The 15,803-nt window shown below is 51.1% G+C and overlaps 1 protein-coding gene across 1 annotated transcript in view; it reads right to left on the bottom strand.

Moving 5' to 3' along the window:
* The window catches only part of Cdh23 (cadherin related 23), a 393,910-nt gene that overhangs the window by 208,230 nt on the left and 169,877 nt on the right, over positions 1-15,803 (bottom strand). Inside the window, exon 9 of the mRNA XM_052163611.1 lies at positions 13,946-14,024. Within this exon, the coding sequence (XP_052019571.1) occupies positions 13,946-14,024 (79 nt within the window). The remainder of the gene's footprint in view (positions 1-13,945; positions 14,025-15,803) is intronic.

Here is a 15,803-nt window from a genome sequence, read left to right as displayed (position 1 = left end):
GACAGCCCACAGACATGCTCGCACATCTGTGTTTATTGATGTAGTAGTCACAACAGGTAAGAGCCTGGATCCAGCCTGGATCCCTGTCGACTGACTGATGGACAGATAGACAGATAGATGAAGGAAAGGTGGTGCGTGTGCACAATGGAGCTTTATTAGCTGATGAGAAAAAGGAACTGTCGTTTGCAGGAAAATGGGTGGAGCTGGAGATTATGTTAAATGAAGTAAGCCAGACTCAGAAAGACAAATGCATAGAAATGACTTTTAAAAAATTATATAGATATGAAAGTAGAGAGGGGACCATAAAGCAGGACTAAGTGTCTAAGAGGAGGGAGGAGGGGGAGAAGGGGGGGAGGGGTAAAGGGAGGAGTCTGGCAAGAAGGGTGGCTCTGAGGATGGTGGTGAGCCTAATATCTAAGTAGTATATTATGTCTGAAGATGCCACAATAAACAAACTTCTTCCTATGTCAACTGTTTTTTGTTTTTTTTTTGTTTTTTTTTTTTTTAAGACAAACAGAAGGGCCACAGAGATGGCTCTATTGCTTAGGGACATGCTGCTCAGTTGAGGGCCCTAGACCCCCACACCAGCTTGGTGTGGCAGTGCTGGACTGTAACCCAAGTACCCGAGGGACAGAGATAGGTGGGTTCCTAGAGTTTACCAGCTAGCCAGTTCAGTTCAGTCCGTGAATGAACTCAGAGTCTAAAGTGGAAGCAAGGCACTGTGGCAAACACCTCTAAATCCCAGGCATCAGGAGGCACAAGCAAGCAGATCTCTGTGAGAACCTGGGCAACCTGGTCTACATAGTAGTGAGCTCCAGGCCAGCTGGGACTACGTCATGAGATCCCATCTCGGGAGGGTGGAGGATACGGTAGCGAGTGACTGAGGAAGGTACTTGACATCAGCCTTGGGCCTCCACTCACGAACGCACGTGAAGAGGGGAAGAGGAAACACTTGGCGCCCCCATTCCTGACCCCAGGAGATACAACTAGGAAGACAGCATGCCGTGGGGGCCACTGAGGCCCTGATGCTTCTCTGCAAGTGTCTACCAGCTCTCCGAGCACCCCTCGTTTGTTCCGGTCCTGTCTGAAGAAGGGACAGTCCCAACTCCTTGTCTACCAGGTGCCTCACCTCATTTTCCGCTCCCCTCATCTGCCCAGCTGGCCTGTCTTTCCCTAAGTCATCCTCATTTGTCTTGGCCCCTTCTTCCTGGGTCAGCCTCACCATATAAGTTTCTGTCCCCCAGACCCGTCAATGATGGCCAGTACTCCACGTTCCCATAGTAGCTTCGGGACAGCAATCCTGTCCATATGAGGCTGGCATCCCAGAGCACTTGCTCTGTGACAGGCACAGTCCTAAGCACTTTACCCAGAGAGATGTGGCCCACGTGGGTCCCCATGAGTCCTTTCTAGTGTCCAGAGCGTGAAAGGCTTGGAGGCCAAGGCTCTGCTTACATGCCGGCTTCCCCAGCCCTACTCTTTTGAGCGTCAGTCCTGTGTGTGTATAACCTATGTTTACCCAGTGCTTCCCTTGCAACAATCACTTTAAAGGGGACTACACAGGAAGTATCCCCAAGAGCCAACTGGTCAACCCTGCCAGCGGTGGCTGAAAGACATGGGGCCCATGGTTTTTCTCTGTGGCTAGGGGCATGTGTTATCTCCCAAGGCCCAGTCGGCTCTGCTCTGTTAGTTCTAGAGTGATCTGAACCAAGGCTAAGAGGTGTAACCGACTTGAGCGCCCAACCAGACCTTCTCCCGAGCAGAACTGACAGAAATAGAAAGCGAAAGAAATCAAGAAGAGAATAAACGGCTCACCATGCGTCAGAGTCATTTCACCCCCACGTGTCTGCCAGCTCTGCCACTGGCTCTTGGGAGTATGTATGTCACGGTTGGGGATTAGCATCGGGTGTCACCAGTGTCCTTGCTAGGGTTACTTCCACCCTCGGACTCAATCTGGTCACAGGGAGGACTTCCTGTGGCTACACTGCAGATCCAGTATCTGGTAGCTCTCTGAGACCTCTATGCATCACTGAGACACACCCAGGCAACTCTGTCCCCGAAGACCTCGGAGAAAGCAGATCTAAGACTTCAAACCCTCACTGCCAGATGTCCCTGTGATTCTCAACTAAATGGTCCTAGCTGACATCTAAGCATCAAACTATCACCAGGGGACAAGTCACCAGGCCTTTTAAAACAACACTCGACTACCAGCAGTATCCTTACAAATGGCACTTGTAGACCAGGCTTCTGGGCTCCAGGGTGCATGAGTGTGTCACCACTCTGGAGCTCCACAGTGTGACATTTTTATGTCCTTCTAGCAGGAATGGTGGCAGGACCAGGAAGCTAGACCGCAGAGTCATTGGATCCCACCTGCCTGTTTCTCTGGACAGACGCAGTCCCCTGAGGGGCCCTGGGGGGGGGTGCACAGCCAGCAGAATGAGGATGTTCAGGGAGAAATTCATTCTGTGTGGTGTTTACTCACGTCAATCAATGTCTGGAGGTATCTGCTTGGGGATCTCTGTCTCCAGATATTGGTCAAATATTTGAATGGGGAGCAGCGAGTTAATTGCCTTAGGCAGAGCACTTCACAGTGAGGGAGACGGAGAAGTGTAATAATGCCAGGCAGGAGGCCTGGGGTGCAGTCCAGACTCCCACAAGGGAAGGGTGTTGGGGGCACAGGAAGGGTAGCTATGTTTGGAGAAGAGCTGTGCAGGATAGGGAGCTGGGGACAGTGCCCAGAGCCTACCTGCTGCTTTCAAAGCCTGTTCTACTCCTTGCCCTGTGCAATCTGGACTCAGTTTCTCCATCTGAAAATGGGAACAATAATCCCAACCCACCCCCTTGCCCCATGGGATCTGGGAGGACTCAAGGGTGAGGCAGGTGAAGTTCAGTACCCAGGAGGGGTTAGCTATTGCTCCCATGTCACTACCCTTATTTAGTTTACTCAAAAGTTTCCTAAGGTGAGTCCTAGCCTGCAAGAGGGGGCTAAGGCTGAAACTGTAAGCCAGCCCCAATCAAATGTTGTCCTTTATAAGAGTTACAATGGTCACAGCAATGAAACCCTAAAACATAGATAGAGTCTCACTATATAGATCAGGCTGGCCTTGAACTCAGAGATCTACTTACCTCTGCCTCCTGAGAGCTAGGATTAAAGGCATGCACCACCACTCCCAGTTGCTGCTGCTGCTGCTGCTGCTGCTGCTGCTGCTGCTACTGCAGGAGTCTCATGTGTCCCAGGCTGGCCTGGAGCTCACCACGTAATTGGAATTGACCATGAACTTCTGATCCTCCTGCCTCCACCTCTAAGAGCAGCACAGTTGCTGGGATTACCAGTGTGCCCCACTGTGCCTAGTGTATCTGGTGCTGGGGAAGGATCTCAGGGCTTCTCGGATGCTAGGCAAGCACTCTGAGCAGCATCTCCAGTCCCTTCCCTCCAGCCTGAGGGGACCGTTTCTCGGTAGGTGTTCACCAACTAGACTGCCACTCACTGATGCTGGTGCTAGATAACATTTCATAAATGCCTACTATGCATCAGGCACACAGTGTGCATGTTTTGGGAATTATTCCTGCATCCATATTCTTTTAGCCCTGAAAATATTCTCATCTCGGCTGTCAGTCTCTTCCCATTGCTACTGAGTGGGAGGCCCAGGGAGCAGGTGTACACACCCCGATCAAGGGCACTGGAGCCTAGGCTAGCCGAGGTTAACTCTGTGGCTTTGGAATCCTCTCTCTCCCCAGGGACCCGGCCCTGCAGCAGGCTCCTGGTCAATACTGATGACACAAATGCACTGGCAGCCACATCGGTGCAGATGTCAACTCCTTTGGTTCCCCAGGGAAGCCATGAATCCCAGATGTGTGGGGTAGGAGGCAGCTGACTGGCTGAAGAACCATAGCTCCATCTGGTAGCTTATCCCCGTGGCAGGGCACCCCAGGGATTCCTCTCCTGTAGCCCCACTGAGCCCTGGGGACTCAAGAACAGCGATGGGGGGGGGGGCGGTGTGGGTGACTTGAGGCTTAATATCTTTGTAACCATATTGCCAAAGGGCAGGCCTAAGCGGGCGCCTTACGCTTAATCTTTCTCTTTTATTGCTTTCTCTCTTGTATGCTTTAACCTTGCACCAGGTATCAAGCTAGATAAATAAAAACTTTTATTTCAGATTAGCCCCAGCTGGGGGCTGCCTTGAAGGCTGAGCCGTCATCCAAGGCATCTGATGAGAAGGGAGCGGAGAGCCGGGCTCAGAGTGGCTCGTCCCAAGTTCAAAGGCCCCTGGGGATATCAGCTCAGAGACCGTTTGCTGAGGTGGGTGCAGCAAGGCCCTGATGAATGCCTAGGGCTGAGAAGTGGGGAAGCAAATGGTCCAGACGCAGGCTGCAGGCTCCCTCGAAAGCCTGCCCACCTGTTACCTGCCTCCCAGAACGATGTTTGACTCAGAGCACCCCACCTACTGGACCACACTGCCCTCGCTGCTCTGTTCTTTAATAAATGGTGAGCTCACCAGGCCTCTCCATTCCAAGCTGGTCCCAGGGGCTGAACATGAGGCTAGTGGTTAACTGAATAAATGAATGAATCCTAACTTCCAGGCCCGCACATAGACCACAGGCTAACATGATTAGCTTGGTGTCTAGGGCAAAAGGATAAAGTGGGGGGGGGGGTTGGAAGCAAAAATCTTTTGGGTTGAATCCTGAGCTACTGTGGGTGGGCTTGAATGGATTTCATATGCTCTGTGCATCTTGATGACTGTTTCTCTAGAAGGGCTCTGGCTAGCCACATTCTGGATGGATGAGAGACAATGCCAGAGCCACAGCAACGTGTCCCTCATGTGCAGAGAGCCGGACACGGTGGTCAAAGCAATGTGGATTAGAATAGCAAAATCCACAAGTCTGCGCAGATGGAATACTACGCAGTAGTGAAGATGAGTGAGTAGCCGATGCCACATTAGCAAATGCCAGGCCTCTGACTGGAGTGGACGATGCACATCCCCAAAACACGAGACTCTGAAAATATCAAGTTCGAAGATAACTACAACCAAATAGTGTGCGATGTGCCCGGATGTGGCATGTCCCCAAAGCAAAGGGGAGGATTGGAGGGTGTGGCCCAGCTGATCTGGAGGAGGGAAAGTGGTGGCTGAGGGAGGACCACAGGCAGAGGTGAGGTGTGAGTCCTGGTCTTGCTCTCATGGAGCTGGTGGGCTCTTGGGTGTCCACGGTATCAATAAAGTGAAGAATGAGTCGGGCAGTGGTGGCGCATGCCTTTAACCCTAGCCCTCGGGAGGCAGAGGCAGCTGCATCTCTGGGAGTTTGAGGCCAGCCTGCTCTACAGAGCGAGTTCCAACCCAGCCAGACCTATAAATAGAGAGACCTTGTCTCGAAAATAAAACTAAAGTCAAGGATGAAATAAAGTAGCCACATGGCAACCAATATTGACAACTTTAAGCAAAGAATTCTGCTTAGATCAATTCTGAGGTATGCCAAGTTGAGAGAGAGAGAGAGAGAGAGAGAGAGAGAGAGAGAGAGAGAGAGAGAGAGAGAGAAGAGAGAGAGAGAGAGAGAGAACCTAAATGATATATGGTGGCTACTTTATGATCCTCCCAAGACCCGAGAGGCCTGAGAAATTCATTCAAAGATAAGAGCAAAAGCCCAAATGAGCCAACGGAGAAACCCAAGCAGACCGCTGTGGGGGTGGGTGGAGAAGGCGAGGGTTCCCATGCTCAGCTGCCTTAACCACCTTAGCCAGGACTGGGTCAGAAGAGAAGCAGCTCCCCTCCCGAGCTGTCAAATTAAAGGATCCACGACGTCATTCCTGTCCATTGAGGCAAGAAGACTGAGGAGCCAGCAGAGGAGAGATGTAAGGATGTGTCCATAGGGGATTGGGCACCTGGGAGGCCGCTGCCCCGCCTCCCCCGCCCCCTCAACCCCCACCCCCGTCCCCTTCCCTGAGTAAGGGTCATTCCTGCTTGAGAGGCATGAGGAAGATATGGTACAGAAAGGAGAGCCTCAGGCTGTCTTTGCCATGAAACCTCTGTAAAATCCCCCCTCCCCCCATGACTTGCATGATGCACAGGAAACAAATGGCAGGTAGCAGTTTCCTGGCCCCCACGTTGAGGGCAAGGAGGAATGTGTCTGTGCAGGTGGCAGAAGGTGCCACCACGGTGATGCGCAGAGCACCCCAGAAGGGGTCCCTGGCAGAATGGTGGTCCTGAGAAGAGGGGGAAGGCTCAGGGGAAACAGCGTGCAGACTTCCAGGGTTGACCTGAAGGAATGGAATACGACGTGAGATAATGTCTTCATTTTGATAGTGGGGAGGCAGAAAACTGTGAGTAACACTCAGGGTGCTGAGATCATTCAGTTTACCGTGGCCAACAAAGAGGCTGCTTCCCTAAATACTGTCTAGGAAAGAGAGCCAGGGGATGCTGATCCGCTGAGCCTTGGACGCCACACGGCAGCACATTCCCCTGCACCTGTGGCTAGAGAGCCACGGAGCCTCTCCATAGCCAGCAGCTGGCAAGGCAGAAAAGCCCCAGATGCCCATCGCAGCACTGGGCTCAGCTGGTGATGTCTGCCTGGGTGAGGGATGGTATGTTCCGGTGCAGGTGCTGCTGTGGGTCTAGGGTAGGCACTCAGAGACAAGCAGATCTGCTAACCTCAAGGTGTTCAGCTGAGGCCTCCACTAGGACTGAGAAACCTAGCTCAGTGTGTGTGTGTGTGTGCGTGTGTGTGTGTGTTATGTGTCCCCTTTCCTTGCATTCTCTATTTTCAGACTGTCACTGGAACCTGTTCATACCCTTTTTCGTATTTCCACCGTGAGACCTTACTTTGGAGGGGCTGTGAGGAGCTATTACAGCGGCCTATTGACAGGCTATTTTCATGTCTTCCTCTTCCGATCTATAGGAGAAAGCATCTTGTGAGCCCCCAGACTCATCAGCCAGCCATGACCAGGAACCCACTGTTGTTCCTTCATGCCTTCAACCAACAGCCCGGTTAACCTCTTTCTCATCCGCCCTCCACGTCCCCTTGGCCAAGTCTCCACGGGTCAGCTACATGCTAGGCCTGAAGTCTGGGGCACTTCACTGGGGTGAAGCCACAGTGAGTGCTATCACACAAGCCAGAGATTTCCAAAGTAATTCTACTTCTGAGCTGTCTCTCCCCAGAGAGAGGAGAATCCCCAGCAGATTAATCACAAGAGCTTTGATGTATATTGCTGGATGGTCTCCCATGATGGCCGACCCAGCAGGCTGTGGCCAGGGGCCTGATGTAGTTACTGTTGTATGCATGTGTGGGTTCACACAAGTCTAACTATAAATAATTATCCCCCCCCCGCGCCGTGTGTGTAGGCATACACACTTGCACATGTGCACCAGCTTTTCTTAATATATTTTCAAAAAGTCTTATCTGATGGCCAATCCAGGAAGGTGATTGGTGCCTGCCTTCCACCATTGTGGAAGCCTGTCTCCTGTGTGGCTTGGCACATGAGGCTGATGAAGGTGAAGGTGATGGGCTAGAGCCAGCCCACTTCTTATTTAGCTTTTATTCTAGACTAGCTCTTCCTAAGCCAATGTCTTTTCTCAACATTCCCCACCCCACCTGTTCCACCCATGAGTCCTGGAGACCCTTGTTCCTAATTACCCCCCCGATACGCAACTTCAATACCCTGCATACATATATGTGATTCACACGTAAAAAGAGTTAAGATACTTTTCGCCCTCCCACATAGGAAAGATCACACCCTTGCTGGGAGCCATCACCTTTACAGAAAGCATGCAGAGGTTCAGCACCATCAGTGTCTCTTGCCCCGCGTGTGGCCCTGGAGTTTGCATTTCCAGCAATTTCTTGGGTGACATCAGTGCTGGTGGTCTGGGGATCTCTGTTGTCACAGAAGTTGGGTGTTCTCTGGAGCCCAATTCAATGCCTGCTCTGTCACTTGGTAGCTGTACAAGGTGGGCACACTTCTTGTCTTTCTCTGTCTAGACATGGATAAATGTCTCACCTTCATTAACTCTTAGGAAGGAGAACTCATGGTCAAGCTAGGCCGGACCTGGCACATGCAAGTTGGGGTCCTGTCTCTTCAGTCTTGGGGGGTGGTGGTGTGCATAGACATCAGATGGGGAAAGACTGCTAAAAGACATTTAGCCTCTTTCTAGAGAATATCAAGGAGAGACCTGGGTGTATAAGCAGTGGGAAGCTCTAGGGTGGGCTTGCTAACCAAATCTATATACAAGTGGTCACAGGCCTGCTGCTGCAGGGAGAGGCTCCAGGAAGGATCGTCTCAGTCAGCAAGGACTAAGGACTTATCAGCAATGGATGCTTTGCTCGGGAGACCAAAAGATCCACATGGCCTTATTCTGAGATCCAGGGGGCTGGGACCCAGTCCTGTAGTGCCTGGTACAGCGGTTACAGGGTGGGGACTTGGGCAGCTCCACGCCTAGCAGGCTCCCTGGTGATGCTGGTCCTAGGACCTCAGTTTAAAAGCTTCCCCCAGATGACTCCCTACGTGGGGAGTGGTCAGTAGGAGGGTAGAAGTCTGGCCCTGGCAGGGAGAGGCTGTCAGGATAGAATCCAGACAGTGGACTGTCCTCGTTAAGGTTACTATTGCTGTGATGGCACACCATGACAAATGTAAGATGGGGAGGGAAGGCTTAATCTGGCTTACATGACTGCATTACTGTTCATCACCAAAGGAAGTCAGGACAGGGACTCAATTAGGGCAGGAACCTGGATGCAGGAGCTGATGCAGAGGCCATGGAGGGGTGCTGCTTACTGACTTGCTCAGCCTGCCTTCTCTCTCTCTCTCTCTCTCTCTCTCTCTCTCTCTCTCTCTCTCTCTCTCTCTCTCCTTTTTCCTTCCCTCTCTCCCTCCCTTCCTTCTCTCCTTCCTTCCTTCAAGATTTTATATGAGTACACTGTAGCTCTCTTCTACAGTGTACTCATATAAAATGATTTTTATATTCAGAATAATGCATCAGATCCCATTACAGATGGTCGTGAGCCCCCATGTGGTTGCTGGGAATTGGACTTAACCCCTGAACTGTCAGCTTCCTTTCTTATAGGATCCAGGACCACCAGCCTAGGGATTTCACCACTCACAATGGGCTGGACCCTCCCACATCAATCACTAAGAAAATGCCCTACAGGCTTGCCTGCAGCCCTATCTTACAGATGGCATTTCCTCAACTGAGGCTCCCTCCTCTCAGATGAAGCTAGCCAGCACAGTGGACCTTAGAGTCTATTGAAATAAGGCTTTCACCAGTTTCCGGTTGTGAGGGAAACAGAGGACATTCTAGGGATGTGCTTGTGACAGTAAGGTGCATCTTGTTGGGCAGAGGAATAGGGGAATAGTTGGCATGGGGTGAGGGTCAACTAGATGTCATCGGCTGTAGATGACTACCAAGTTGACAGTCCCTTTACAGAACAGTCAAACCAGTTTTGCTCAACTCTGGAGGTTTGATGGACAAATCAAAGTTGCATATGGTCAAGATGCACAAGGCGCTTTGATAGAAGCATGCATGCACTGTCTGTGAGCCCCACCACGGACAGGTAACAGCTCCACACACTCCTCACCTTGCTCTAATCTAGGGGGTGTGGTGCAGCCACCTTAGCTCGCCCCTTGGCAGGTACCAATGCGCACCATCTCTGCAGCACATTGTGATGGGCGTCTCCAGGACTTATTCTGATGAATGACCTTCTTAACAGGATCTTCCCATCCCCCTGCCTCCCCACCTCCCCCACCTCAGGGAACAGCCTTCTCCTCTCCATCACTATGAGTTCCTCTTTATCAGGATTCCACGCATAAGGCACGCCATGTGGAGTTTGTCTTTTGGGATCTGACTTATTTACTGCTAGCATGGTAAACATGAGGCCCCTGCTTTGATTTTCACTGCTATGGGGGAGTGACCCGCTTTTCACCTGGCCAGGGGAGAAAGGTGTCTCTTGGAGGCAAGTAGCATCTGGCTTTGAATTGTGAAGTTCCTCTGCCAGGGCTCTAGGGGTTTGTTTCTGGCCAAGGCTAGGGAGCTAGGAGTACAGAGTATGGCTTTAGCGGTGGAGCACCTGCCTAACATGGGCAAGGCCCTGGGCCCCACCCCCATCACTGAAAAGAGAGGAAAACAGGAATGATCGCAGAGCAATCCCAGACTCCGCCCTGGCTATCGGCCACCGGGCCCTGGGAGCTCTCCTGCCCTCCTCTTATTCTCTGTTCTGTCCTTATACCATGACTGCTGGCTAGAGCTGCCACCACCTCTGGGTGGGACATTATAGCATCCTTTCCTGTCTGTCTGCTCGCTCCAGCCTGCTCTTCCCCAAACCACTAGCCGCATTCTCTCGACATGCTGAGCACCCCAAGCTCACACACAGCTTTGTCCTTCTCCTGTTGAAGCTGCAATGGTCCTCCAACACTCTCAGGACCCAGACCGGCCATCTATACATCACACAGCTGGCCCTGCTGTCTCCTCACAACCCCGGGTACTCTTCGATCAGCCACTGAGTCACTGTAAGTGACAGATATATCAGACTACCCTGACTCTGCCTGTCATGCTAATCCCCATCTGATCCCCATTCATGATCCATGATGCACGACAGCTTTGATGGCCAGGCCTTAAGCAAGGTTCCCACTCCTAATGGTTGGGTGTGCAGGATCTCGCAGAATTCTCTTGTTTCTTCTTACAAAGGAAAGTTGAGGGGTCTGCCTGGGGAGCCCCAGCTGATGCTGATATGTAGCCCCATCTGTAAAGATGCACCTCGGCCTCTGCCCTCTCCCTCACTGCCCCCTGCATCCTGCTTAGTTACCCTGGACATCTTTGCTGTCCCTGTGCAGTTACCAGGTCCATCTTCCTGGCAAAACTGCAGATTATTGTGACAGGGATGGTACCTGGTCCCCACCCTCCTGGGACAGCATTCCTGACTTAGACAGCCCTTGGCCAACTGTGGCAGGTGAAGAGAGAGTGCTTCCTGTCTCTGTGAGCCCCTGTTGTGGAGTCTATGCTCCACTGTCTGATCGACTGCTGGTTTGCTTGGTCCTCACAGTACCCTGCCAGGCATGGTCCACATCTGGAACTAAGTCCAGGAAAGGCTCACAGCAGAGCAGGGTCTTCTATAGCAATCTGAACCCAATTGCAACTTAAACCTAAAACTGAACACTGAGTGTGATGCTGGACTGTGGGCAAGCCAGGAGGAGGAAAATGCTACCGTCTTAGTGCACTGCCAATGGGATATGTTGACACTGATTCTTGCCTGTGCCCGGATAGACCCTTCTATCCGGAGCTTCACACAAGCTAAGCCTGTGGGCTCTTACCGAGCCACGCCACAGCCCTATATGCCACATGGATGTACTTCCCCATTGAGAAAGGCCAGGGGACAAGTGCTCAGTAGCCTTGGAGGCTGCTGTGCTGGCCAGCCTCCCTGGAGGCACATGAAGGATGGTGGCCCTTGTTCAACGCTTTTCCATACCTCGAGGAAATGAATCAGCTTCAAGGCTCCTTCTCTGACAATTAATAGCCAACCCATAGTGTTTTATGGTCATTCAGAGCCATTGGTACACATAGGGATTCTCTTCTCCTTTTCTAAATTTTATTTTACTTATATTTTTCCTCTGTCTCTTCATTTTGTTTTGTTTTTATTATTTTTATTTTATTTTATTTTATTTTATTTTATTTTTGCAATAGGGTCTCCTGTGGCCCAGGTAAACCTCAAACTCACCCACTGATGACCTCAACCTCTCTGGTCCTTCCTGCTCCACTGGCCAAGTGCTGGTTTTACAGGTGGGCACCACCATAGCCAGAATGCTATGCAAGCATTCGGCCAGTTGAAATTCCTCCAGCCCCAGGATTTTAAACCCCTGGCGCTCTGCACGGGGTAGGCAGAGCATCCCTTGAAGTAGGACTGTTTGTGTTAAGAGGAGGACTGTTGCCGGGTGGTGGTGGCGCATGCCTATAATTCCAGCACTCTGGAGGCAGAGGCAGGCGGATTTCTGAGTTCGAGGCCAGCCTGGTCTACAGAGTGAGTTCCAGGACAGCCAGGGCTATACAGAGAAACCCTGTCTCAAAAACAAAAAACAAAAAACAAAAAACAAAAAGAAACAAAAAACAAAACAAAACAAAACAAACAAAAAAAAAAAAAACAAATCCAAAAAAAAAAAAAAAAAAAAAGAAAGAAGAAGAAGAAAAGAAAAGAAAAAAAGAAAAAGAAAAAAAGAGGAGGACTGTTTGTGTTAAGACGAGGACTGTTTGTGTTAAGAGGACTACGAGGCTAGGTAGTGTCCAGTCAGACTTCAGGCTGGGGCAGGAGCCTATAATGGCCCTCGTAGCCTGATGTGGAGAAGGTGATGCTACTGGTTCCCGGGGTGGCAGGCCCAGGGGAAGATGGGGCCCCATGCCAAATCCTCTGTGGGAAAGAACCTTGTCATTCACCAGGCTCGGTGTGGCCGTGCGGGGCTGAGAACAAATTGATAGAGATGGAGCCATAACTTACCACTGAAGGCCTCTTTGCTCTTGGCAAAACAGAAGGATCATTAGTAGTGGGGCGAGCAATCCCGGGCAGATATAAATCCCCTCGCTTGTGGCTGATAAACAGCCCAGAGGGGACAGGGCCTCAGAGGCGGACAGGTTAACTGCATGTGCCTGGTCTTTAGCTTGGGCCTCTGTGCCTCTAGTTGGGACAGGTGGGCTTTGCCACACAAAGACAGAGCCCCTACCACCAGCCCAGACTGCCGAGGTCTGGCCGGAGGCTCAGGTCACCACACCAGTGACCCTCCAGCCCTGGGGCGGGACCTGAGAACGACAATCCAATCCATCCTTGAGTATAATAGATCAAGGTCAATGCTGGGCTGGATCCTGGCCTGGGCCTGGACGCCAGAAAGGGGACATGGTAAGAGGCATCCAAGGGATTCAGGGATCCAAGTGCCAATTCCTACCGATGTCCAAGGCAGATTGGCTGCATCTGCTCTGCCTTGGGGTCTCTGGGCTCGCAGTATAACATGAGTCTTGTAAGTAACTATAAGTTGCCTGAGGTCAGCAGCACTCACTCCCGGCTGCCTGTGATGCCAGAGATTCGAGGATCTCCCAACCACTGCAGCTACCGTCTCGTCAGCTGCTGCTGGTATTAGCAAGAGCAGATGCTTACAAAACGTTCTCCATGCATTAGCTCTTCACATGAGTAAGTCACGTGGTCCATAAACTACCTTGACACAAGCATTCTTGTGTATACAAGAATGTTCCCAACGCAAGAGTGACAAGTGAGAGACCTAACCAACACAGCCGACTCAGGAGACCCTCCTTTCTCCTCTTGTGGGAAATGCCCTGACTACTTCTTCCTTGTCTGTCTTGTTTGTCAGGATACACCAGGCCTTCAGAGACTGCACGTTGAGCGAGGGATGCTGTGAGCAGATGTGTATGGTACAGGAGCAGAGCCAGCATTTCTAGGGGAGGGTAGTTTAACCTCTGGACAGCCCCTCAGAGATGCTGCGTGTCAAGCTAAGCATCTCCTCACTCACTGCCATCTATTCTGCATGGCCGAGGCATCTATTGTTGGGGCGGGGGCCAAGGTGCCTCCTGCGGTGATATCCCGGTGCTACCTGACTGCCTATCAGCTTGCGGTGTGACTAGAACGTGAAATCAGACAGCAGCAGTATGAGTTGTTCCAAAGTGATATAAAAATTGCCACCTTTTCACTCCATAAGAACAGAAACCCTGGAGCCCTGCACGAAGCTAAGCAAGGGTTGCAGCATTTGGGGTCGGACTTCAGACCTTAAGACACACGCTCCTGTTTCCATGGCCCCCAGACACCATGGCCTCTTAACCCAATCCCTCCCTTTTATATCCATTTGTCTCCTTCCTTAGCAAAGACTGTCCCTGGAGGCAGGTCTCAAATGCCATTTCACATAGTCCGAGGCTCTCTGAGCCAGAGCTGCCAGCAGCTCTCTTAGGGTACCCTCCATCAAACAATGTAGACTTCTGCTTACCCGAGACAATAGTGTAGCCAATCCCCCGGGGCCGTCCCTTATCCTGGTCCACGGCAGTGATCACCCGCACAGTTGTGCCCTGGTTTGGAGAGAGAGAAGGGACTTGAGTTCATTCACCTAGATCCCAGGCAGCTATCTTTCTTTGTGGGTGTCCTAGCACCCCAGTTTCCCTTCCCTAGCCTAAATCCCAACTGCAAGGCTTACCAGGGGAGTTTGTACCAGGAGGCATTGCTCCTGACTCAGGTGGCCTTGCCCTTGGCACCTGCCATCACCCCCTCGACACTGATCGTCAAGTATGACCTCAAGCGAGGGGTCAAGGACAGACACAGACAGCTGCTGTACACATCTGGGGCTGATGAGATGGAGGCGTGAACAGGACAGAGTGGGTATCCATCCAGTCCACCTGGAGAAGCCTACATAGGGGCATCCAGATGGTACCGTTGAGGATGGACTGGGAGGACTTAGTAGGAGTTTTCCAAGGAGAGCAAATAAAAGGGAAGTGGCCCCAGGGAGAGACAACGCAGGCCAGGGCTCAGTTGTGTGAGCTTCTAGGAAGGGATGCTGGCGAGTAACATCAAATGATGGCAGTTTGTCGAATGACTAAACAAACATATATAGGGACGCCATCGACATCGCCAGCAAGACCGCCGCTTACTGAGGTGTCCCTTGCCAGGAGCAACCGCTACCTCGATCTCTAGACTACATTACATCACACTACTGCATATGTCAGTGGTCCCTGCTCCACGTCCACCTGAGGGTCAGATCCTAGTACAGTGGTTCTCAACTTGTGGGTCTCCACTCTTTTGGGGGGGTCTCATGATTCTTTCACAGGGGCCTCCTACACCATCAGAGGGCACAAACATTTACATTACAGTTCACAACACTAGCAACATTACAGTTACGATGTAACAATGAAAATAATTTTATGGTTGGGGGTGTCACCACCACACGAGGAACTGTATTAAAAGGTTGCGGCATTAGGAAGGTTGAGGACTATGCCCTGGTAGTTTTCCCTGGGTGAAGGACAGCGGTCAGGCCCTGCCTCCATCTTTGGTGGGGTGGGGAAAGTATCCTAGCACTCACAAGTCCAAAGAGGGCTTGTGTGCTGCCTTAGTCAAGGTTTCTATGCCTGCACAAACATCATGACAAAGGAGCAAGTTGGGGAGGAAAGGGCTTATTGAGCTTACACTTCCACACTGCTGTTCATCACCAAAGGAAGTCAGGACTGGAACTCAAGCAGGTCAGGAAGCTGGAGCTGATGCAGAAGCCATGGAGGGATGCTACTTACTGGCTGGCTTGCTTCCCCTGGCTTTCTCAGCCTGCTCTCTTATAGAACCCAAGAATACCAGCCCAGAGATGGCATCACCCACAAGGGGCCCTCCCACCTTGATCACTAATTGAGAAAATGCCCCACAGCTGGATCTCATGGAGGCACTTCCCCAAATGAAGCTCCTTTCTCTGTGATAACTCCAGCCTGTGTCAAGTTGACACACAATACTAGCCAGTACAGTTGATCCCTTGTCAACTTGACACACAAACACATCACTATTAAGCCTCAACCCTTACTTTCCTATTCATCCCCAAGATCTAAATAATTTTAAAAGACCTACAGTCTTCACATATTAAAAGTTCAATCCTTTTAAAATGTCCACTATCTTTTAAAATTCAAAGTCTTTTAAACATTAAGTCTCTTAACTGTGGACTCCACTAAAATACTTCCTTCCATCAAGAGGGGAAAAAAATATCAGGGCACAGTCACAATCATAAGCAAAACTCAAATTCCAATGGTTCAATGTCTGGGATCCAACTCACAATCTTCCAGGCCTGGGTCACTTCTCCAGCTCTGCCCTTAGCAGCA

This window comes from Apodemus sylvaticus, chromosome 19 (genome assembly GCF_947179515.1).
Source record: "Apodemus sylvaticus chromosome 19, mApoSyl1.1, whole genome shotgun sequence".
Lineage (NCBI taxonomy): Eukaryota > Metazoa > Chordata > Mammalia > Rodentia > Muridae > Apodemus > Apodemus sylvaticus.
Note: the sequence above shows the minus strand (reverse complement) of the source record. Positions and strands in the feature narration are given on the sequence as shown.